The following is a 22,320-nucleotide window of genomic DNA, read 5'->3' on the forward strand; positions in this document are numbered from 1 at the left end:
ATGAAAGAAGAGAATGTAAAGGAAGAAGAAAAGAAAAAAGGAAAAAAGAGAGAAAGAAGACAGAACAAAAAGCGGAAAATTCATTGATTTCCCCCCTCTTGACAATTGAAATGCTCTCTGGGTTGCGTTCCCTAGGTCATGATGGATTAACATGATGTAAGAATAAAAGAAACGGAGAAAGAAGAACGGCAGGAGGGAAAGAAAAAGAAGAGTGAGAGAGTAGGACGTCGACGATGAAACCCTCCTTGTACCCAAGTCGGCTCCTCTCATCTCAACCGCCGCGTCTCATCATCTCGTCAGAGAAGGACGCTCGTCTGAAATGCCACAAAGTGTAGAGCGATTCCTCGCCCGTGTTCCGTGTTCAAGCGTGCGTGAGCGCGTGCTGTGCCTATATATATATGTGTTGTGTCCCCCTCTTGCATTCCTCTGCCTGGGCCTTCTCTCCCGTCTCACCTCGCCTTTCGTCTTCTTTTCCGCAAGCTTCGCGTACGCACGCAGATAAAAAATAAGAAAAAAACAATAGGTGGTATAATCATCCGCCGTTTTGAAATTTCATCGTCAAATGAGCCCCGCGGGTATCTCTTCACCAAAAATATCTCTTTTTTTGCTCCTTTCCTGATCCTGCCGTCTGTCAATGTAAATGGTATTGTGCTTTGGTGTATTCGTGTTTGTGTTTTTGGTGTTTGTGTGTTCGGGTGCGGGTGCGGGTGCCGACATGCGCGCATATGCAGCGTCCTGCTTTACATGACGATGCACTTGGCGCAGCAGCCAGCCTCGTTCTCACCATCCTCCATGTCCATCTGCTTGTTGCCGCCGCCGAGACCGCTGGGGCCGCCGCTGCCGGTCGAGTAGCCTTGCATCTCGCGGTTGTACCTGCGGATCTCGCGAACGACGTCGTAAAAGGCCTTTTCGACATTGAGGCGCGACTTGGCCGAGGTCTCGATGAACTTGCAGTTGAAGTTGCGGGCCAGGTTCTCGCCCTCTGCCGTCCTTGTCAGACCTTGTTCTCCGAGGGAAGGGGAAACGGCCTGGGAGGGCCGTGTATACATGATGCAGAGGGGGTCCAGACGTACCTTGACGGGAAACCTCGCGCTCGCTCTCGAGATCGCACTTGTTGCCGACCACCACCATGGGGAAGTAGTCCTTGTCCTTGACGCGGAGGATCTGCTGCTGGAACGTAGTGATCTCCTCGAAGCTCTGACGCGAGGTGATGTCGTAGACGAGCAGAAACCCCTCGCCGGTCCTCATGTACTGCTCGCGCATGGCGCTGTACTCTTCCTGGCCGGCCGTGTCGAGAACGTCGAGGAGGGCGACCTCATCGTCAATGTCACACTGCTTGCGGTACGAGTCTGGGCAGGTCGGTCAGCTAACTCCCTCGGTCTGCATCCGCCCCATCTCTGGAGGGCGTCGGCAGGGCAGGTAGGTACAAGAAAAAAAGAAAAGGGGGGGGAAAAACTCCTCACCTTCAATTGTCGGGTCGTACTCGTCGACGAAATGGCTCTGGATCAATTGAATGGTCAGGCAAGATTTACCGACGCCGCCACCACCGACGACGACGAGCTTGTACTCTCGCAGGAACTGTGAGAGGGATGATATCATTGTCAGCTAAACTGCCACGACGGCGCAGAGCAGAAGAATGAAGCAGGCGACGAAAACGGCAATGGGACCGATTCGGGACGAGGGATCGGGCGACGCCGTGCGCGCGCGTCGCGGGTGCACAGATAAATCAGTGGGGGGGGAGGGGGGAGGGGGTTATGCTGTGTGTTTTATCTGCCTGTTCTTGCTCGATATGTCTGTCGTACCTTGGCAGCTGCTGTGGCCATTGTGACTGTGTGTGTGTGTGTGTGTGCGTGTGTTATGGGTATGTTGCGTTGCGTAGCTGGGATCGAGGGAAGAGCAGGAGTTCAGCTGGCTGCTGATTGCTGCTTCTGTTGATCGTAGCGATAAGAGAGACGGCGGTACTCCCTAGGCTGATACGGGCAAGACTGACACTGGCGCCGGAGAAACAGGGGTTGGTAGGTTGGCTTCGTTTCTGGTGGCTGGATTGGAGTGTCTCGGGTTCCGGTGAGCAGGAAGAGAGACAGAGCGAGGTCGTCGAGAAGCTGCGGCGCGTTGAAGACGAAAAAGGTAAAAGAGTGTGTCGGAGGGGGAGGATGAGAAACGGTCGTCGGCAGATGGGCGACGTTGATGAGAGGGAGGGAGGGGGGGGTGGTGATGAGAGGGAAAAGAGAGAGAGGAGGACGAGAGAGCGAGAGATGGAAGGAGAGGAAGGTGGAGGAGATGGAAGGACCGAAAGAGGGAAGGAGGGAAGGAGGATGGGATGGCTGGTGTGACGATTTGCGGCGGCCAGTGGGTTGCTGTGTTTTTCCCGCGGGGGGGGGGGGGGGGGGGGGGTGGGGGGGGAGGGGGGTTCTCTAGAGACTCAGGGAGGCCAGTCAGGGAGACACACAGCGCCTACTCGGGCAGGATACAAGGATACAGTGAGCTGTACCTGCCTATTGCTACCATCACCATCGACTGGAGTCCTCCGTCCTAGGGGACGTCCCCTACAGCAAGGTGCTACTACGGAGTCGATAGTAGCAGTACATCACCTGTAGTAGCGCGCTAGGGGGGTCGTGTTGGGGGGTTGCGTTGCTGCTGGGGGGGGGGGGGGACTGGCCGTGGGATAGGATAGGATGGATTGGGATGAGCTCAAGAGGTAAAGGGGTACACGTCCTCTGCCGCTGCTCGCACTCGTAAATGAAGTATATTGCGGTGTAACGGATACGTTTCTAGGTACGAGTAATCTGTACTCGTACATATACATCGGCGCTCGGGCAGACATCACAACAGGCGGGCCGGCAGATTGTAGGAGAGAGGGCCAGACCCAGAAGCCAAGCTGCCAGTGGAGAGGGGATGGCTGTTTAGTGGGGTCTGGCTGGTACGTGGCCGGGGGTATTGACCAGGGGCAGATTGACGGATTAATGCCGTGGTTGTGTTGACTGGTGGACGGCCATTGGTAAGGCCCTTCCTTGTACGTATTATGGTACGAGTTCTTTTCTTCGTCTGTAATCTGTACGGAGTACCGAGTATGATTACGAGTAAAATACTACTCACATGTAATAATGAGGGTTATACGGAGTACAGGTACGGAGTAGTAGTGTTGATACTGCCAGTATCATCTGTTATTATTATTATTATTGTCGTTATTATTATTATTGTCACTGTTGTTATTGTTGTTGTTGTTATTGTTATTATTATTATTATTATTACTCTCATCATCATCATCCTTACTCCGTAGCGTCACTCCGTAATAGCATGCATGTACTCGTACATAATACTGACTAATACTACGGACCTGCTGCTTCGGTCTTCTACGTATCGTCAACTCCTGTACAGATTCCAGGTACTCCATTACTCCTGTGCAGCTTACAGATTAGTCTGTATGCAGTCTGCAGAGCAGCTCTCTCGGGCTTGCACGTGGTAGCGCCTCAGTGTCGGCTACCTAGACTCTAGAGTCGTTGCTAGTAGCTGGCAATGGTAGCGTTGACTCGTAGCGTAGTCCGTGTAATTACACGTATTACACGAGTAGATAATCAAACTCGTGGGAGGTTCGATTGTTTCCGTTGGTAATGAATCATGTCAATCCACAGGATGCCCGCTAGCTGCAAGTACAGAGTACGGATTGCAGGGGATAAGAAATGGTCGGTCCGCTGTCTCTGGTAATCATACGGAGTGCAGCGTTCTTGGAATACCAGCAGAGGCAGGTTGAGGCGACTACAGATTACGAGTAAGATGTAATACAGATTACTCGTATATAGGCAGGCAATCAACCACCACAACGACGACCGGGCGCCGCAAGCTTAAACGGTCACTACTCATACATGTATATATATATATATATATATATATATATATATACACGCACCTACACGCACACATACACGCACCTACACACACANATATATATACACGCACCTACACGCACACATACACGCACCTACACACACACACACACGCACACACACATATAAATATATATATATATATATATTCATATACGCCTGCACAGATGGCTCTGTATTGATATCCTACCATCGTACTCGTTACTCGTACCGCATACGAGCATGTGTAACATGTACAGAGTCTACGTATATTATCGCACGTAGTCCTGGACCCTGTAATATGTACAGCCTCCTCCGCTCTACGATACGCATAGTATTACATGATGTAGTTTTTCCTCCCCCCCCTTCTAAACCGTGACAACCGTGACAACCGTCGTCAGTGGAGCAAGCAGCCAGCTGGTGGCTGGTGCACGGCAGGATATTAAACCCGTATGATGACTTTGATGATGAACCGGTGGTCAACTGAACAAGAGGATTCATTACGACGTAAATGACAATACTCGTACTCCACATCACATATACTCGTATGCTGGTCTTGCTACCAGAGTAGAGAGATGATGCGAGTGATCATCTCAACAAAACAAAACAAACAAAACAAAACAAAAAAACACGAATCGACCGCAGCGACAGCAATGACAAACCAGTCATAAACGGAGAGATGGAGACGGAGAGAGAGGGATAGAGAGAGAGAGAGAGAGAGAGAGAGAGAGAGAGAGAGAGAGAGAGGAAGAGATGAGCTGACTACCGACGATTTTTTTGATCTGGACATGGCAAGATATCCACCTACGTCGCAATACTAGGGGGTCCGGCTCAACTTCCGCCGTCCGACCCCCATCAGCTTTTTTTTTCCATTTGATTTCTTTCCCTCTTCTTTATATTATTTTGCTTTGCGACCCTTCCCCCCCCCTATTTATCCTATCATCAAGTACTTATCAAATACTACCACTATTACTGCTACTACTACTGCTACTACTACTGCTACTACTACTGCTACTACTACTGCTACTACTAATCACTACTGCTAATACTACTACTAACACTACTACTGCTAGATACTATAGATACTACTAACACTAACACTGCCAACACTATTACTACTACCAACTCAGTGCGTGAGTTGGTAGTACTCCTGAGTTGGTAGTACTCCTACAGCAGCAACCCTGTGGCGGCGATAACCTGTAGCACAGCACTAGACTGATAGCTCCTCCGTACGACGCGATACTTACTACCCGTCTGCCTAACACCGTGAATCCGATGGCAAACCGCCGTAAATCGACACGGATGCCAATCCGTAGTGCTCCGTAATACACCGTAATATCCACCAGTGTTGACTATCAAGCACTAGAATATCCACCCCAAACCCAACTTGAACAACGTCCCCCCACCCCGTCCATGTCCTTCTTTTCTGGAAGCCTGTTCTTTGCCGGGCCTGATACCTCTGATCCTTGCAATGCGACTCACGGTGGTGTGCGAGTATTGCTCGTACGAGTATGTTGATCGACCGTATATTAGCATGCGAGTAGAGAGCTTTGATAATCAGCCAAGCGAGGCTAGCAGCAATAGTGATACTCCTGTAGCGCCACGTGCAGCATTGCCCGCAATCAGTACGAGACATGTAATCATCATGCCCCAGTACCCTTTTCTTCCTCGGAGTCATCCTCGCCTTCCGTCTGGATGCGTCTGCCCTTGACATTCTTCTCGACATCCGGTACTAGGCTCTCAAGGAAGGCCAGGTCCCTTTTTTTTTTTTTTTTTTGCAACGGCTTCTTGTCAGCGGTAATTCCACTTTGTATACGGAGCGCAGGACGGAGACGGAGATGAATCTTACCTTCCGACCAGAGTCACCGTGTTACTCTTCTTGCCCCATCGCGGGTAGCTTCCCACCTTGACGCCCTCGGCCTCTACCTTGGCCGCTAGCTCGGTGAGGTACGCGGCCACGGTGCTCTCGGGCAACGGCGTCGACACCATAATCCTGTGCGTCCCCTTACCCTCGGGGTCGACCAGCCTCGAGGCCAGATGGGGCCTCAGCCCGTCAAGCAGCCTCTGGACTGTTCGGCGCATCAGCTTCCGTCCCTTCTCTCTTACAGGGTAGAGGCCGGAGAGGTGGAGGCTCGGAGGGAAAGGGGGGGGGTTGCTCACACAGACTCGGGATTCCGGGTAGGATATGAATGTTCCTATTCACCACCGCCACGGGAACCCATAGGTCGTCATGCGGGAAGATGAACTGGTCCCTGAGATCGCGCGACTCGTCCGTCGGCAGCTCCGCCATGCGCAGCCTCGCCTTGAGGGTCGGCGACTCCAGGTCGTTCCAGTCAAAGGGCGGGTCGTTGGGTCTGGCCTTGCTGAGCTTCTTCATCTTCTCAAACGTCTCCTGGTGGAGCTTGAGCGGGAGGTTGAATGCCTTAGCCATAGACTGGTATGTGATGTCATCGTGTCTGGGACTGTCAGCGAAGTGGACGAGACGATAAAAGGGGTGGGGGGGTCCGATGCTCACGTGGGACCGATGCCGCCGCTTGCCAAGTGTAGATCGTGTCAGTATGCGCTCCAGTCTCGTCAGATCATCTCCAACCCAAATACCTCGTCACCACAATGTCGTAGCGCTCGCTCATGCGGCGGGCCGCCTCTACAATCTCGCTCTCGTCATCTTCAATGACCTCTATACGCTTGAAGTTCTGGTTTTCCGACTCGGTAAGCCTGGTGTTCCAGACGGCTCCCGACTGGCGATCTGAACCTACTATTCCTTGAGAGAAGCACCACTTGGCCATGTACGCCGAGTTGGTCTACCATTGCGTCGTCAATACAAGTGGCTGCTATGCCGGGTCCAGATTCCGTGGAACCTACATCAACCGTCTGTCGAATGGCATGTCAGGAGCTTGTTCGGAACCTTCATAGAGTTGCAAGGTGGGAAAGGAGAGCCTGGCTGATCTTACCTTGCCGCCGAGAATCTCATCGCCGATAATCAGGCATGCCGCCGTATGGATAGTGCTGCTCCCGCCCATGATGCTACCCGGTATCACGACTGGTCTTCTTCCCGCGTTCGTGCTGGCGAGGGACGGTGAGAGTTGGCGAGTTATCTGTGAGATGCGCGAGAGCATGAGTTCAAGAGCCGAGGGAGGCGGGAGGTATTCCAATCTCGGCAGATGTGAAGATGCTGCTTTCATGTGGGTGACGGTGGGTGGGGGGGGGGGGAGGGGCAAGAACAAAGAGATCGAGTGGTGTAGTCCCCTGGTTTGTCATGACGCCATTGGGTGCTGAGCTGACTACATTGGACACAAAAAAGTAGTCAGAAGACCCGCTCAGGTAGTATGCGGACTTGAGTGCGGGCTTTCTGTCAGCCGGGAAAGCGCCACAGTGTACGGAGTGATACGTAGGTGGGGGGTTGTGTTTCGTTTCGCCGCGGGGCAATCCCGCAGCTTTCCCACCATCACACCAGCAATCTGCCACCTGCGCGCGACAGAAGAGACCGGCCAACATAGTGCCTCTACCAACATGGTATGTCAATTTCGCTGCTTTCTATGTTTTCCATGTTTTATGTACAATGGTGACTAGCCCGGTGTGGGAGGCGATACACTGGCTAACGTTGCGTACCGCGCGCGTGGTAGGCGTCTGAATCTCGACTCTACACCTTCTCGCCCGAGAGCAAGGACCACCTCCGAAAATTTCGCCTCACGACCTCGCGCGCCAAGGGCCCCCAGGCAGTAATATGTAAGTGTCGTGTGACCGACGGAGATGAGACCATACGGACCGGCCCTCCCCCGCTGAACAGATATTCTTTCTATGCAGACCTGATTGATAAGAATACGCACGAGATCCGCCAGGACGAGGACAAGGTCGTGTACAAGTCCCTCGACGAGATTGCAGAGGACCTGCCTGACCACTCGCCGCGATACGTTCTCCTGAGCTATCCCCTCACAATGGTGACGAATACCCGAGAGATCCTTCGCTCCCTCCCTTCTGTTCTGACCTCTCTTGGTGTAGCCGGACGGACGATTGTCGGTGCCGTATGTGCTGCTGTATTACCTCCCTATAACTTGCAACGCCGAGATGCGCATGCTGTACGCCGGCGCCAAGGAGCTGATGAGGAATACCAGCGAGGTGGGGAGGGTGATTGACATTGAGTCCGCTGAGGACCTAGAGGAGATCCCTGAAAAGTTGGAGAGCTAGGCGGCGTATGTTTGTCTTGTAGACCTTCGTCAGGGTGGTTCTTCCTTCCCGGTAAAGAAATATATGCGGCAGACAAAGATTGCACATTCTGTCAGAGGACCCACGTCTCGCCAGAGCAGCGCCCCTCTCTCGTGTAGAGTGACCACATCAATCTATCCCTCCGGGAGCACCTGTCGCTTGTCGAGGCCCATCTGGACAGCAAGGCTCTCGACGACTTGCTTGAAGGCCAGGCAGGCAGGACTATCGGGGAAAGAGTCGAAGAAGCTCTCGCCGTAGTCGCAGGCCATACCAATCCTGGGGTCGAGGGGCACAGCTCCGAGGAAGGGGACATTCATCTCGCTGGCAAGGGCCTTGCCACCACCCGTGCTGGGACGGAAGATCTGGCTCTCACCCTTGCACTTGGGGCAGACGAAGCCGCTCATGTTTTCGGCGAGGCCCAGGATACGGATGCCCGCTTTACGGCAAAAGTCGATCTCCTTGCGGACGTCGAGCAGCGAGACCTCCTGCGGCGTGGTGACGACGACAGCCCCGTCGATGCCGCTCTCCTTGAGGAGAGAGTTGACGCTGAGGTGCTCGTCGCTGGTGCCGGGGGGTGTATCGACGAGGAGGAAGTCGAGCTCGCCCCACTCGACGTCCTTGAGGAATTGCTTGATGATGCCGTTCTTCTTGGGCCCCCTCCAGATGACGGCGTCGTCCCGGTTCGGCAGCATGAATTGGATGCTCATGACTCCCAGGTTGTCCATGACCCACACGGGCGACCATCCCGTCCCGCTGACGTGGATCGTCTCGTCCTCCACACCCATCATCTTGGGGATGCTGGGGCCGCAAATGTCCGTGTCCATGATGCCCACGTTGCTGTCTGGGTTGGTGGCGAAGGCGTGGGCTAGGAGAGATGTGAACGTGCTCTTTCCCACGCCGCCCTTGCCGCTCAGCACGAGAATCTTGTGCTTCACGTCTGCCAGTCGTGCGGACACGGCGGGGATGTCGGGGTCGGGTCCCTTGGGTGCTGAAGCGCAAACGGCCTGGTTGGGACACCCAGCGCACGAGTCCGCCTTGCCGGCCTGCTGTGATTCGGGGCCCGGGCAGTGCTCTGGTTCGGGGGCTACTAGGTCCGGCTTTTGCTTTAGAGGGTTCTTGAAGACGTCTTCGGCCCGCTCAGGCTCCTCGAGCGATGGCGCCATGGTGCAAGCGTGGCTACGACGCAGATCGGGTCGAAGGCGCTGCGGTGCTCTCCCGGATCGTCGCCTTGTGTGATGGTGCGAGAGTGAATGGAGTTCTGATATTGTGGAGAGAAATGTGTATCATCTGCAGATGTATGTTGTGGGTTATCAGAGGCTTGGAATTGACGTTGGGCCTTCTCTCTTCTGGTGGCGAGTTTGGCACTAGCATTAATAATGTTCGGGTCAGCGAGCGAAGCCAGCGACGCTAAACCGCTTGCTTATTAAGTTGAACAGATGGCGGGGTGGATAGTCAATCATGTCTACGAGTAACAACAACGTTGATTTTCTCCTTTTGTCTTTTTTTCTGATGCTTATCATTTTTGTCCGACACTGTTATATTCCGTCGTTATAATCATTAGTTATAACTATCTTCTGTAACGTATTCGTACTTTGTAGAACTCTTCACAAGGCGGAACTCGAGCTATTCTGGCTGCTCGAGTTCCCCAGTCACGTGCGTTGACCGATAATAATATTAATACTAGAGACCTCGACCGTTCTCCAGAGGACGCAGGTGCAACTTCCTCCCACCTTCACCATCAAAGTACGGAGCGCTACTCTGTACCGACTACTATTCCATACATGTAACAGCATTATTACGAGTACTATTACCACCACCATACTTGAGATACTACGTTCGCTCCTGGTATGGAGGCCTACGAGCTGTTATCACTAAAATGCACCATTCTCTTCCATTTCTACCAAATCAATGAGTGTTGCATCAATCACCAGACTCCTGGCCGTCACGCTGCAGATGCCCCTTCATCCATTCGTCTAGGATGCAGCGCCTCCTCCTGATGCCAACATCCTCATGCGGATGGAGCGTCATTGTCTACGGATACTCGCGTTGCATGTAGAGTGCCTGCGTGTCAGCCTGACTCACTGATAGCTTATAGGCTGTCTAGGCCATTCTGCCCCGATGCGAAGCCTCATCGAAGTGGGGGAAGCATTGAAGCGTGCATTTTAGAGGATCCGGTCACATGAAAATGACGGTTTGCACCACCCTGTGAACATGGGAACCAGAGGAACGGTAAATGCCAACCCTTCCTACCGTGTGGCCCGGGCGGCGAACGTCAGGTCAGGCACCTGAGAAGCACGGCTTGTTCAGACCCTATCCCGGAAGATATGATCTAGAGTCATGTAATGTTGAGTGAGTAAAGGCGATGGTAATGATTGCTAGCCTCTGGAATGTGAGAGCTGATATAGTAAACGTGTGACCCCTTTGTAGCATTGTCGCTCTGCATGGTCTCAACGGTGATGCCCTCAAGACATGGTCCGAAAAGGATGGCCACCTGTGGCTGCGGGACTCGTTGCCCGATCACATCCCCAACACAAGCATCTTGCATCTTGCAGACTTCGCCGAGGACTTCCTAGCTCGCCTAATCTATAACAGAGAGCACCCGCTCAAGAGGGATCGCCGTCTCGCCGTCATCTGCCACAGCCTGGGTGGTTTGGTCATCAAGCAGGCTCTCATCATGGCGCGATTGGACCGGCACTGCATACGATTCTACCCCCAGCTGTACATCAAGAATTGCTTTCTTTGGAACGCCCCATCAAGACTCCAGAAGCGTATCGCCGGCTAGCATCTTGTCGCGAATGGTCAACGCTGCTAGCCTTGCAAGCAGCGTGCGCTCTGATTTGCTCGGCGCACTGAAAATCAACTCGCGGCTCTTGGATAGTCTGGCGAGAATGTCGACCGGGATTCTTTCCGACATCTCGCTCATCTCCTTTTACGAGCAGAGATCGCACAAGACGACGGGAACTTTGGTCTGCCTGGCCTCATCTCCCCTGTAATGCACTCATCACATGTGCCTTACATTAAAGCTCGCATTCGAGCAAAGCCTGAAAACCAATAGGGTGGATGGTATTGGTCGTTGAACCACCTTCAGCCATCCTAGGCCTGCCAAATGAGCGGGCTATCCCTGTCAACGAAGACCACCGTGGCCTCAGGCGTTGCTCGCCGCGGAATCCCCATCGATACTTGCCCGCTTGATCCTCATAAGGGACCTAGTAGACAGTACGGAATTCCCCCATCTTATTCGCTGACATGTTCCGCTTAGAAAAGGAATACAGGATCGCCACTAGAGGCCTGTGAAGAAGAATATGACAAGCTACTAGAATACTTGTTCTGTCGATTGCAAGACACTGCAGCTCCGGCACCGCTAGCCGCATCACGGAATATGCAATTGAATCTTGCAGGATCCCACCTTTCAAAGATGGCTTAGATCGCCCGAGCCAGAGCTATTGCTTCTCTCTGCTCCAGCGGGGTTTGGGAAGAGCATCATGATCCGCCACGTAACGGAAGAGGCCCTCGCTGGCCGCCGCATGCAGGGCATGGGGGCACCAGCGGCCGCGGCCGGTGCAAGTATCGGGGCGAGGAATGGGGCCTGGTAAAAGCGGAACGCGAGATAATGCTGGGCCCCCGCAAGCATTCCCGTACATGCCCTCTCCCCGGATCATATACAACTTGATACCCATAGCATTACTCCGGGGACATATCGTGTTGCGCTTGCACGGTTTCTCTACGAAGCCCCGATGAAGGATGGGCAGCAGGCCTCACGCTTCTGAGAAAGCTATGACCAGGCCACGCAGATGCACCAGCGTCATAGGGGATCTAATTGAGAATCGAGAGTTTGGGCAGGAGTCATATCGATACCTACGGTAGCTCTGGCGCCGAAAAAGAAAGAAAGAGAAGGCCACGATGGCAGCGGGCACATGCGCTTGTTATGATATACCGGATAGCGGGGTGGTATATGTTTAGCTCTGTATTATTATTATGGCACGAACGGGTAATCAGCACGCACGCGGGCGACGAATGGTGGGGGGTCCCGGAACATCTCGACATATGCACGTTCGGCTCCGCACTCTAGTTTGCACATACATTCCCATCATTGCCGATCTCTTTCCATCTATTCACCTGCAAGACCTCCTGCTGTAGAGAGGAGAAAGCATTGCGTCCACGACCAGAAGGGAAGCCCAGAAAGAAGGGAAGAAGAAAGGCACCAACATGTCGGCCCCCATCACGGTCATCGTATCATCCAAGAACCCCACCAAGATCAGAGCTGCCGAGGAGGGCTTCGCGCAGCTCCTCCCGGCAACATACCACGTGCGCGGCATCAGCGTCGCCTCCGGCGTGCCCGACCAGCCCTTCTCCGACAAGGAGACCCTCCTGGGCGCCGTGAATCGCGTGCAGAACGCCAGGGCTGAGGAGCCCGACGCCGACTACTGGGTCGGCATCGAGGGTGGGGTGCACTTTGAGCTGGACGGCGGCCCCATACAGTCGTTCGCCTGGGTCGTCGTCGCTGGGAAGGATGGGCGGGTGGGAAAGTCGCGCACGGCGACGTACTACCTCGCCGAGGAGACGGCCAAGCTGCTGCGCGCGGGGATGGAGCTGGGACACGCCGACGACGTCATCTTTGGCGAGTCGAACTCCAAGCACAAGAGCGGTTCGGTCGGGCTGTTGACGGACGACGTCGTCACTCGTACGGGGTACTATATTCCCGCTGTTGTGCTGGCTCTTATCCCGTTCAAGAACACTGCCTTGACGTTTCAATAGATACGCGTCCCATCTTCACGGATACTCGTTGATGGACTAGTGCCGTTTCTTCTCAGGCGTCAAGCTGAACCGTATCGCGAGTATATATATAGTCGGGGTTCCCATTATTATTGGTACAAGTATTATCAGTACAAAGGGAATTGAGGAATGAATGAGAGTCCAAATGACTGTCGATGAGTTGTGGAAGCAGGAAATTCCTGAGTATTAAGAGACCAAAAAAAAGAGAGAGAGCCAGTAAAAGAAAAGGAGGAAAATAGAAAAAACTAGGTCCTAGAGGGAGTCGAACCCTCGCTGGCGGAATCAGAATCCGCAGTCATAACCGTTAGACCATAGAACCTCTAGAAGAGCCAGGTCATCTGAATGTAGAAGTGGCTCAGTCTATTTTGCATTATATTCCCCTCCGCTGCGGGGGTCCTGCTCGCTCCACTGAGCTGCCACTAATACGACCTCCAGAGTTCTGTCAAAGTTGAAGCGTGAGATGTCATGTCATGGCAAAGTTTTGAATTGAAGGGCCTACAAATTTTCTTCATCTTTTTTTTCTTCTCCTTCTTTTCTCTTCTCCTTGTTCTTACAGCTAATTACCGCATCTCCCCCGCAAGCGACTTGCCTACATCTTCTGCATTTCTATGTCTGGGGCGCCAACTTGTTTTTTTCTTCCTTCTCGTTTCACTCAAATCACCCCACCTTCCAGCAGGGTCCCCTACCCACCTAATTTTTTTTCCTCTTTTATCTCGGCGATACGGATTATCGGAGGAGGGGCAGATTTCCTAAAAAGAAAACGCTTCTCGTTTACAACGTGCAAACCCTTTTCCATTGTAAAAATTATCGCATATCAAGGGAGAATTGAGAAAGCGAAGAAAAGAAAAAACCATGGCTCCCGCTGCAGACTCCCCCACAGAGACTTCGTCTTCGGTCTTTACCACCATCGCCAGCCTGCGCGAGAGCCTGTGCTCTGAGGAGGCGGCGCTGTCGCTCCGATTCCGGGCCCTCTTCTCGCTCAAGCATGTTGGGCAGACGTCAGAGGACCCCGCGGTAGTCACCGCCGTCATCGATGCCATCGCGGCGGCGCTGTCGTCCCCGTCCGCGCTCCTCAAGCACGAGCTCGCCTACTGCCTGGGCCAGACCAACAGCGACGCGGCCATCAAGCCTCTGAGCGACGCGCTCTCCGACCTGGACGAGGACGTCATGTGCCGCCATGAGGCCGCCGAGGCCCTGGGCGCCCTGGGCTTCACCGAGAGCCTCAACCTGCTCAGGAAGTTCCGCGACCGCGAGGGCGAGTCCGTCGTCATCACAGAGACGTGCGAGATTGCCATCGACAGGATCGAGTGGGCCAACTCCAAGGAGAGGCAGGCCGAGAAGCTGCGCCAGAGGTATGCTTCCAACTAGCCCCCCCACACACACACCCTTCCTTCTATACCCTCCACCTCCCTGCCTTACAACCTGATCTTGACTTGCTTTGACTAAAAAAAAAATCAAAAAAAATCAAATGGAAACAGCGACTTTGCTTCCATCGACCCCGCTCCCCCGATGCCCGAGACAAACACCACAAAGTCGGTCGAGGATCTCGGCGCCGCCCTCATGGACACGTCCAAGCCCCTATTCAAGCGCTACCGCGCCATGTTCGCCCTGCGTGACCTGGCCTCCCCTCCCGACCTGCCCACGGCCGTCCCGGCCGTTCAGGCCCTGGCCAAGGGCTTCTCCGATGAGTCCGCCCTCTTCCGTCACGAGATCGCCTTCGTCTTCGGCCAGCTGTGCCACCCCGCCTCAGTAGACGCCCTCACCAAGGCCCTCAGTGACGTCAACGAGGCCAGCATGGTCAGGCATGAGGCTGCCGAGGCTCTCGGCAGTCTAGGTGACGAGGAGGGTGTCGAGGACACTCTCAGGAAATTCCTCAACGACGCCGACAGTGTCGTCCGTGATAGCATCATCGTTGCCCTCGACATGGCTGAGCACGAGAAGAGCGCCGAGGCCGAGTATGCTCTGATTCCCGACGCTCTGACTGCTACGGCGTAGACCATTTTTGCTCTTCTTTCCTTCGTTTTCTTTCTTGCTTTTGATTGGTTTAGAATTGAATAGGCTAGGGTGTCACAAAAAGGGTTATGGAAAGGGACTCGAAAAAGTTTACGATCAATGAATAATGTTCTTCTTCTTCTCTCGCACGTATGCATCCTGCATTGCCAAGCGGTGTGCTTGGGACCTCTTGAGTATCACGCATATGCCAACGCGCCAGTAGACATCAAAGGAAACGCATCGAGACTTCCGGTATGACTAGTAATACTGCAGGTCAGGTCAATAAGTGGGCTAAGAATACTGACCGGGGCTATCAATCTACACCGTCGGCCATCTCAAAAGAGGATAAGTTCAGGTATCGGGACGAGGGGAATAAGAAGAACAGGGTAGAATGTTGGTCGCATGTCAAGCGTGATGGTGCCTATAAAAGGACGGGAACAAGCTTCTCTGTCTCTTTAACTGACACGAATCACTCCTGCTTAAGTGATATCATTTTATTTTCCCTGTTATCCACTTTGGGTTGACATGAACCAAGGTTTCGGATAATACTCTGTTTATGTGGATGAATGTGTCTACGAGCACATACAATCTGTAAACCTGGCTGTATTTCTTCTCTTCACCTTTGCCATGTAATCTGTATTATCGGGGGGTAATATGCTTGCCGGGTAAGTACGAGCAAGGACAGCTGATGCTGCCACCACCACCCGTGAAGCCGTCGCTGTCTACAGCGATAAGATAAAAAAAGAAATTTCAGAGCGCGAGATCGACCAGGTACGTACAGACATACATAATATTAATACATGTACTCGTAATCTGTATACTCCGTACTCCGTACAGATTATTACAGTGGCCGTAGTATTACAGAGTATCATCACCACAGAGGGCTAATGTTAATATAGCGTTGATTGGCCCCGTAATCGAGAAACCTACCTGTTAACCCCCATACGCCGTAACCAGGCGGGTGAAGGTACGAATATTACAGTTGCGCCGTAATAACATGCATGGTAGGCTGTAGCCGCGCATCTTCCCAAGCTTCCATCTTGAACGTGCCAACTTTCACTCTGCAAGCAACCCCCCCCCTCCCGGGCTATGGCACCCACGACAATCGCTTGAAAACACGTCACGGCTAAACACAGACCGACACCGATATAAATCATACCCCGTCTCGCGCTCCCGCACAGCCTCTCTCCGACTCTGAGCCCCAACCGTTTCCGTCTTCGATGCGACTTTGGGCGAATGCTAGGTCCCCCGGATCAATCATGCAGAATCGCGACCAGTCCTAAGCGCAGAGCCGACTCCGTATGGTCAACATGCATCAACCAGGGGCAAACGGGACCCCGAATGGGGCCTATGCCCATCACCAGATGCACGCGTCGCATCGTACAGCGCCCGACCGAGGCCGTCCCGACACCTCACGGCCGCTCTCGTTTCGCGAAGCTCTCCCGTACTCTCCCCAGACGACGACGCTCCCTTTCATACCTGGTACGCTGCGCTTGCGCCCTCCTTGTCGCGTCGCCGATCCTGTATCGCATAGTGCGGCTCTAGATCTGGCGGTTGACTGCTCATCTGACGCTTGTTTCTTTGTTGTGGCAGATTTGATACCGACGCCGATGCTGGGATCTGGGTCGTCTGCTCTTTCCACGGCTGGGCTCCTTCCCGTCAACGAACTCGACAGTCTCAACAGGGAAGCCGCGACCCATGGCCACCTCTCTAAAAATGGAAAGCAGGCCCTCGAGCATGTCCTTCACGACTTGAAGCTTCCGCAACGGACGAAATAGTAAGCTCCATTCTCCCCATGTCGTCCAGCTCTTCCATCTTGCGTCTTGTGCCCTGCCACTGCTGACCACCGAGACAGCAAATTCACACCAGTCCCGATGCATGCCGCTGCGTCTGTTCAGCAGGCATCTTCCATAGCGGCCGACCTCTCGCCCTGTGCCAGAACCTTCTTCGACAAGGTTGGCGGTTACTTCAAGGATACGAGGCCGCCGACTGCAAGCCCTATATCCAATGGCCCGAAGCAGGAAAAGATCAAGCTTGAGTCGCCCGTCGTACCCAACGCGTACCGACCAGATCAGCACCAGCATCAGCACCAGCATCAGCACCAGCATCAGCAACAGCAACAGCACCAGCAACAGCACCAGCAACAGCAACAGCAGCAACGGCCCCCGGGCAGTTCACAGGCCAATACAGTAACCCAATCTAGGGTCGAGGTCTCCATACCAGCCAAGAACGCTCTCGACCGCTCTGCATATGCCGATCCTGGGCAGCTGGCCCAACCTGAGCCCGTGGTGAATGAGCCTATTGCCCAACAGTTGCCGCCGGATCCACAACGGCAAGCTTCAGTGCAATCGATGCAACCCGTGCTGGCTGCCAATAACGCGTTCAGCATCAACCTCACCGCTCCAAGTTTCGGCCGCGATCAGTATGTCGAGGTCCCCTCGGCGGTGGACGGACCTCACACCCTGTCCCGTATCAGAGAACGACAAGACGTTCAGATCAGTGAAGGATTACTAGGCGAGACTCTCGACCAGCGTCAACGCGCAGACTCATCGCTGAATGAGCTCCGTCGACGGACGGACATGATCAAGAGAGCCGTGCGTGGCCTGTTCGAATCTGAGCCTGGCTTCGATCACCTCGTTACTCTCAATGCGGATCATGAGCCCGCTATTACTGGTGACGAGCATAAGAAGATGTATACGGCCATCCAGAAAGTCATCTCGCTCAGTCGCTTCGACCAGGTCCCTGTCGATGACCTCACCCAAATTCTCCGCCTGAGCGAGACAAGCCTCAAGGATGCCCTCGCTCTTGATATTCAGGTCGACAAGAACTGGGACGAGACGTCTGTTGAGTTCTGGATCCAACAGTTGCCCAAAACGGACGCCGCCATCCGAGCTTCGAGGACGAGCCTGCGAATTCTCACCGGTGGCAGGGAGGATCGCCAGCTGTACTCGGAGGGCATCATCGAGAACAGCATCAAGGTCTTCCAGAAGGTTGCCGACGATGTAATCATGCCACTCGTCGAGTTTCGCAACTCTGGTCCCTCCGGAAGCGCCTTCAAGATCCTTGCCAGGTACAAGAAGGACATATCCGGCATCTTCGTCGGCTGTCAGAAGCTTCTGAGCATGCTTGCCGAGCTGGTCTCCAAGGTTCAGCTCACCGATCTCTCGCTCAACACCCTCGAGTTTGTCTCGTCCAATCTCATCTTTGTCGAAAACGCCTACTACGAGAAGGACTCCATCGCTGGAGTGCAAAAGTTCGACGGAATACGCTCGGCAGCCATGGATACTCTCTGCCAAATCTTCCTGGTCAAGCCTGAGCAAAGGCAGGGCATTCTGAACGAAATACTGACGTCGCTCTCCAAACTCCCAGCCGGCAAGCAGAGCTCGAGGCAATTCAAGCTGTCTGAAGGAGGCAGTGTCCAGCCCGTATCAGCGCTGGTGATGCGGCTGGTGCAAGCCAGCGCGGCCTGCCCTGACAAGTCCAGTGAAGACCGCCGCTCCGACATGATGCGAGCAATCGAAAACGACTCGGAGGGCGGTGCCGATGAGCTTCAGGCGGCCCCATCCAAGAAATCCAGAGCGACATCATCCATCGATTCGGAGAGCCAGGGAGCAGAGCAACCAGATGTTGCAATGCAGGACCTCGGCCTTCTCATCCAGCCACTGGGCGAGGACGCTCAGCGGAATGCATCTCTCGTCATCAACTTCCTCGTGCAACGAGCCGCAGGATCAAGCAAGTCGGGAGAGAGCCCGTACCGCAACCTTCTGGATCTCTGCGTCGATGACTTTACAGTCTGCCTGGACTCCCCAGACTGGCCGGCTGCCGAGCTCATCCTTCGCTGCCTCATGTCGTCGATGATTATACTGTTCGAGGGAGACAGAACAGCTGCTCCTGTGAAGAACATGGCTCTGGAAGTTCTTGGCAATATGAGTGCTGCGATCTCTCGCCTTCGTTCACATGTGAAGAAGATGGCTGCTTCTTCCGAGGGCACCGACAGCGGCGGCCTGTCAAACTTCCTTTCTACCCTTGCCAGCCAGGTCATCGACAAGGAGAGCCGGCTAGACCTCGTCCTGTCCTGGACCGGCCCCTACCGCGTTGTCCTGGAGTCCCTCCAATCACGGGGGGGGAATAGCGCTCACCTAGCCGGAGCTTCGTCGTTCATAATGGCAAGCTGGGCCAACCGCGCCCGGGCGTACTTCGATAACAGCGCAGATGACGACGAATATCGCTACCGCGAACTCGGACGGATGGCTTTCCGGCTGCGCATGATGGTGGAGGATCGCACCTGGCTCTCCAGTCAATTCGAGTTCAGCACCGTTTCCCCGAACCAAGTGAAGTTGGCATACTCTATTCTTCTCCTGGGCTCACCACTGTGCGAAGCCTTCGAGAGGATGCTGGCCATATTGCTACGTTCCATGACCAGTGACCAGGCAACGGTCCGCAGCAAGAGTCTGAAGAGCATCAACTCGGTTCTCGAGACGGACCCCTCCATCCTAGATGGCAACTCGACCGTCGTGGACCGCATCCTCGAGTGCTCTAGGGACCCGTCGCCCCAAGTGCGTGAGTCCGCTCTCAGCCTCATTGGAAACTGTATTCAGATGAGGCCAGCCCTGGAAGAATCGCTCACGCAGCCCATCATGGAGCGAGTCTCCGATGCTGGAGTTTCGGTGCGCCGGCGTGCAATGCGGTTGGCCCGCGACATCTACCTCCGTAACCGTGACAAAACCCTCCGAAGCAACGTTGCCAGCGGCTTGCTCCGCCGTGTCACCACGGACCTCGACGACAGTGTGCGAGAAGCTGCTCGGCAGATGGTCGAAGAAATCTGGTTCGTCCCTTTTTACCAGATGGATGATACGGCAGTGTTCCAAACTCTTCTCGCCGAGCACACCGCCCTCATAATTCGCACGGTCAAGAGCGGAGGCATGGATACTACGCTCGATAAAGTCTTTCAGTCCATTCTCAAGGGCCCGGAAGGCAAGCTTGCCACGGGTCCATACTCCGTCTGCTCCAAGCTAGTCTCCAACATGTTTGGCTTCATCAACAACCCCCCCTCTGATGACCCCACTGTGCCGTCTGGACGAGAAGCGTTGCACGTGCTCACCATATTTGCGAGGGCTGAGCCGAAGCTCTTTACATTCGAGCAGGTTCGACTCCTCAAGCCCCAGCTGGCCAGCGCCGACGTCAAGGACCCAGAAGACCTGAATGCGTTCCGAGCCGTCGTCATTATACTCAAGTGTGTTCTTCCACAGCTGTCGACGGTCCATACGGAGTTCATAAACGAGCTCAAGACGGCGCTTCTCCCCAAGATGGGACAGGTCGACGGCCGTACCACACTTGAAGAGCTGGCCGCCTGTGTTCGTGTCGTTCTCGATCTGCTCAAGAACCCGCAGCCGGTTCTGTCCCTTGGACGGTCCGTCTTGGTCGGCGTCCACAAACTTGGTCAGATACCAAGGCAGCCTGGTGCCCCACCTGTTCCCAAGGGCTCATCGGTCAATATCCTCAATCATCAGGAAGGCCGGAAGCTCAAGGCCTACTCCACCCTGCTTGGAACGATTGCTCTGCACTTTGAACTTGACTCCCACCTTGATTTCTTCAAATCCGTCTTCAGTGACTTCAAAGGAGACTCGGTGGCGCGTCTCATGGTCGATAAGCTCGAGCCGTTTGCGAGTACGGATCAGACTTTTGAAGTACGCAAGGCGGCCGTCGAGGGCATAGCTACTGTCTGCCAGGCCTGGCCTCGTAACTACACCATCCCCAAGGTGTGGGCGCTCTTTCAGGGAGCCTTCAGGGACCGGGACCAGCAGCTGGAAGGCATCATCCTCAGGTCATTCAAGGAGTTCTTGCTCACGGAGGAGAGGCGTTCCGAAGCCTCGGCCAAGGGGGGTGGGGGGGACGAGAGGAAGCCACTGACTGTCATGGGTGGCACAAGCTACGACGATGTCGCAAGCGCCACGACCCAGCGGTTTCTCAAGGATATCACGCGGATCTCGCTAGGTAGCCAGGATGCGCATGCGTTGACGGCCCTGGAGGTGCTCGGCAGCATCAACCGGCAAGGTCTCACTCACCCCAAGGAGACCGGTGTCACACTCATCACGCTGGAGACGTCGTCGAGTAAAGCCATCTCCGAGCTGGCGTTTCGGGAGCACAGGGCTCTTCACGAGAAGCACGAATCCACGATCGAGAGAGAGTATACCAAGGCGATGCAGTCAGCCTTCGAGTACCAGCGAGATATTGTCTCAGACACGCGGGGTGCCAGGGGGGAGCCGCCCCAGTCCAAGCTCCACAACATGATGGATGTGCTCAAGATTAGCAAGATGAAGAACCGGCAGCGTCTCTTCGAGAGGGTGCTCGGGCTTCTGGATTTTGATCTGGCCACGCTGGACGCATCCCTGGAAGTGCCGCATCACATGGATTTCACCCGCTTCATTGTCGAGAACATGGCATTCTTCGAGTACCAGACCATTGGCGAGCTGCAGACTGGCGTGCGTAAGATGGAGCAGCTCTTTACCGGCATCGGCGCCACAGTAGCCCAGGCTATCGACTCGGAAATATTCAACGTCAGGGTGGAGAGCGTCGACGAGGCGCAGATGCAGATCCAGCAGCAGCTGAATGGCGAGGGCCAAGATGCCGGGCACTTCCTGCCGCCTCAACCTTTGGTCGACCCCGCCAGACTCCGCCAGCTGTCAACGGCAGCCATCACGCTACTCCTCATCTGGGAGACGAGGACGTACCTCCGCCGACTGTACGGCATGGGCACGGGACGCAATGACAGCAAGGCCAAGATGCAGTCCAAGGACCTCAACAAGACGCCAACCAAGACACAGGGCATCCACTGGGACAAGTACTGGGACGAGGTGTCGTCTCTGCCCAACGGCCTGGCATCCCCGGAGGCCATGACGCAAAAATGCAAGGCCCTTGTCGAGCTGATGAACGTGGACAATGAGCTGCAGGTGGCCGAGGAGGAAGACGACCTAGACATGGAGTCGGACGGCACGCCCAGCGAAGGCAATAATGAAGAGGAGGAGGGCAGAGGCCGTAAGAGGAAGCTCAACTCGACGCCAGGTGGACGCAAGAAGCGCGCCCGCTCTAACTCACAAGCCAATAAGCGGGGCGGATCCGTCGTCAAGGCTTCCGCCGCATCATTCGACGAGGATTTTGAGCCGGAAGTCGACTGGTTCTAACTGACCCCGAGGCCCGAGGCCACACACTTTTATTTGCTTTACTACTATGGAGAGGGAGAGAGAGGCGGGGGAGATGATGAGATGATGCATGAACATGTGCAATTAGCTAGTCTGAACCGGAGTGTTTTAGAGCTATATAGACAGCTATGGGAGGAGGCGTTTCTTATTTCGAATTCGGGGAGGATTTTCAATGGAAAGCTTTCCAGTGGAGAGGAGGCGGCGTGCATCTAGACCGAGGCAAAAAAAAAGACAGAAAATGGCGTTTTGGGAACGGAATGGAGAGGAGTCGATGAGCAGCTCTAGGCGAG

General features: G+C 54.4%; 7 protein-coding genes across 7 annotated transcripts; 4 read left to right on the forward strand and 3 right to left on the reverse strand.

Annotated features, from left to right (window-relative positions):
- Window positions 1–740: 740 nt before the first annotated feature.
- On the reverse strand, window positions 741–1,823 carry GMORB2_0339 (GTPase KRas; the record flags this gene model as incomplete). Its single annotated transcript, XM_035462325.1, has 4 exons — window positions 741–982; window positions 1,074–1,349; window positions 1,464–1,578; window positions 1,803–1,823. 4 exons carry the CDS (start codon window positions 1,821–1,823, stop codon window positions 741–743), a joined length of 654 nt encoding a protein of 217 aa, XP_035325255.1.
- Window positions 1,824–5,506: 3,683 nt separating this feature from the next.
- Window positions 5,507–6,649, reverse strand: GMORB2_0340 (MoCF biosynth; the record flags this gene model as incomplete). Its single annotated transcript, XM_035462326.1, has 4 exons — window positions 5,507–5,621; window positions 5,713–5,932; window positions 6,030–6,325; window positions 6,462–6,649. The coding sequence occupies 4 exons, from the start codon at window positions 6,647–6,649 to the stop codon at window positions 5,507–5,509; spliced, it is 819 nt and encodes a 272-aa protein (XP_035325256.1).
- An 837-nt stretch (window positions 6,650–7,486) lies between these two features.
- On the forward strand, window positions 7,487–8,048 carry GMORB2_0341 (Cofilin/tropomyosin-type actin-binding protein; the record flags this gene model as incomplete). Its single annotated transcript, XM_035462327.1, has 3 exons — window positions 7,487–7,589; window positions 7,668–7,801; window positions 7,863–8,048. Coding segments are annotated over 3 exons (423 nt in total), but the record flags the coding sequence as incomplete, so codon positions are not given.
- A 152-nt stretch (window positions 8,049–8,200) lies between these two features.
- Window positions 8,201–9,229, reverse strand: GMORB2_0342 (Chromosome partitioning ATPase, Mrp family, contains Fe-S cluster; the record flags this gene model as incomplete). The annotated part of the gene is made up of 1 exon (XM_035462328.1): window positions 8,201–9,229. The coding sequence occupies one exon, from the start codon at window positions 9,227–9,229 to the stop codon at window positions 8,201–8,203; it is 1,029 nt and encodes a 342-aa protein (XP_035325258.1).
- A 3,043-nt stretch (window positions 9,230–12,272) lies between these two features.
- Window positions 12,273–12,821, forward strand: GMORB2_0343 (Protein of unknown function DUF84; the record flags this gene model as incomplete). Its single annotated transcript, XM_035462329.1, has 1 exon — window positions 12,273–12,821. One exon carries the CDS (start codon window positions 12,273–12,275, stop codon window positions 12,819–12,821), a length of 549 nt encoding a protein of 182 aa, XP_035325259.1.
- An 870-nt stretch (window positions 12,822–13,691) lies between these two features.
- On the forward strand, window positions 13,692–14,834 carry GMORB2_0344 (deoxyhypusine monooxygenase; the record flags this gene model as incomplete). The annotated part of the gene is made up of 2 exons (XM_035462330.1): window positions 13,692–14,191; window positions 14,318–14,834. 2 exons carry the CDS (start codon window positions 13,692–13,694, stop codon window positions 14,832–14,834), a joined length of 1,017 nt encoding a protein of 338 aa, XP_035325260.1.
- A 1,307-nt stretch (window positions 14,835–16,141) lies between these two features.
- Window positions 16,142–22,012, forward strand: GMORB2_0345 (cohesin loading factor subunit SCC2; the record flags this gene model as incomplete). The annotated part of the gene is made up of 2 exons (XM_035462331.1): window positions 16,142–16,608; window positions 16,687–22,012. The coding sequence occupies 2 exons, from the start codon at window positions 16,142–16,144 to the stop codon at window positions 22,010–22,012; spliced, it is 5,793 nt and encodes a 1,930-aa protein (XP_035325261.1).
- Window positions 22,013–22,320: the final 308 nt, after the last annotated feature.

The sequence above is a fragment of the Geosmithia morbida genome (assembly GCF_012550715.1).
Source record: "Geosmithia morbida isolate 1262 chromosome Unknown scaffold_0, whole genome shotgun sequence".
Lineage (NCBI taxonomy): Eukaryota > Fungi > Ascomycota > Sordariomycetes > Hypocreales > Bionectriaceae > Geosmithia > Geosmithia morbida.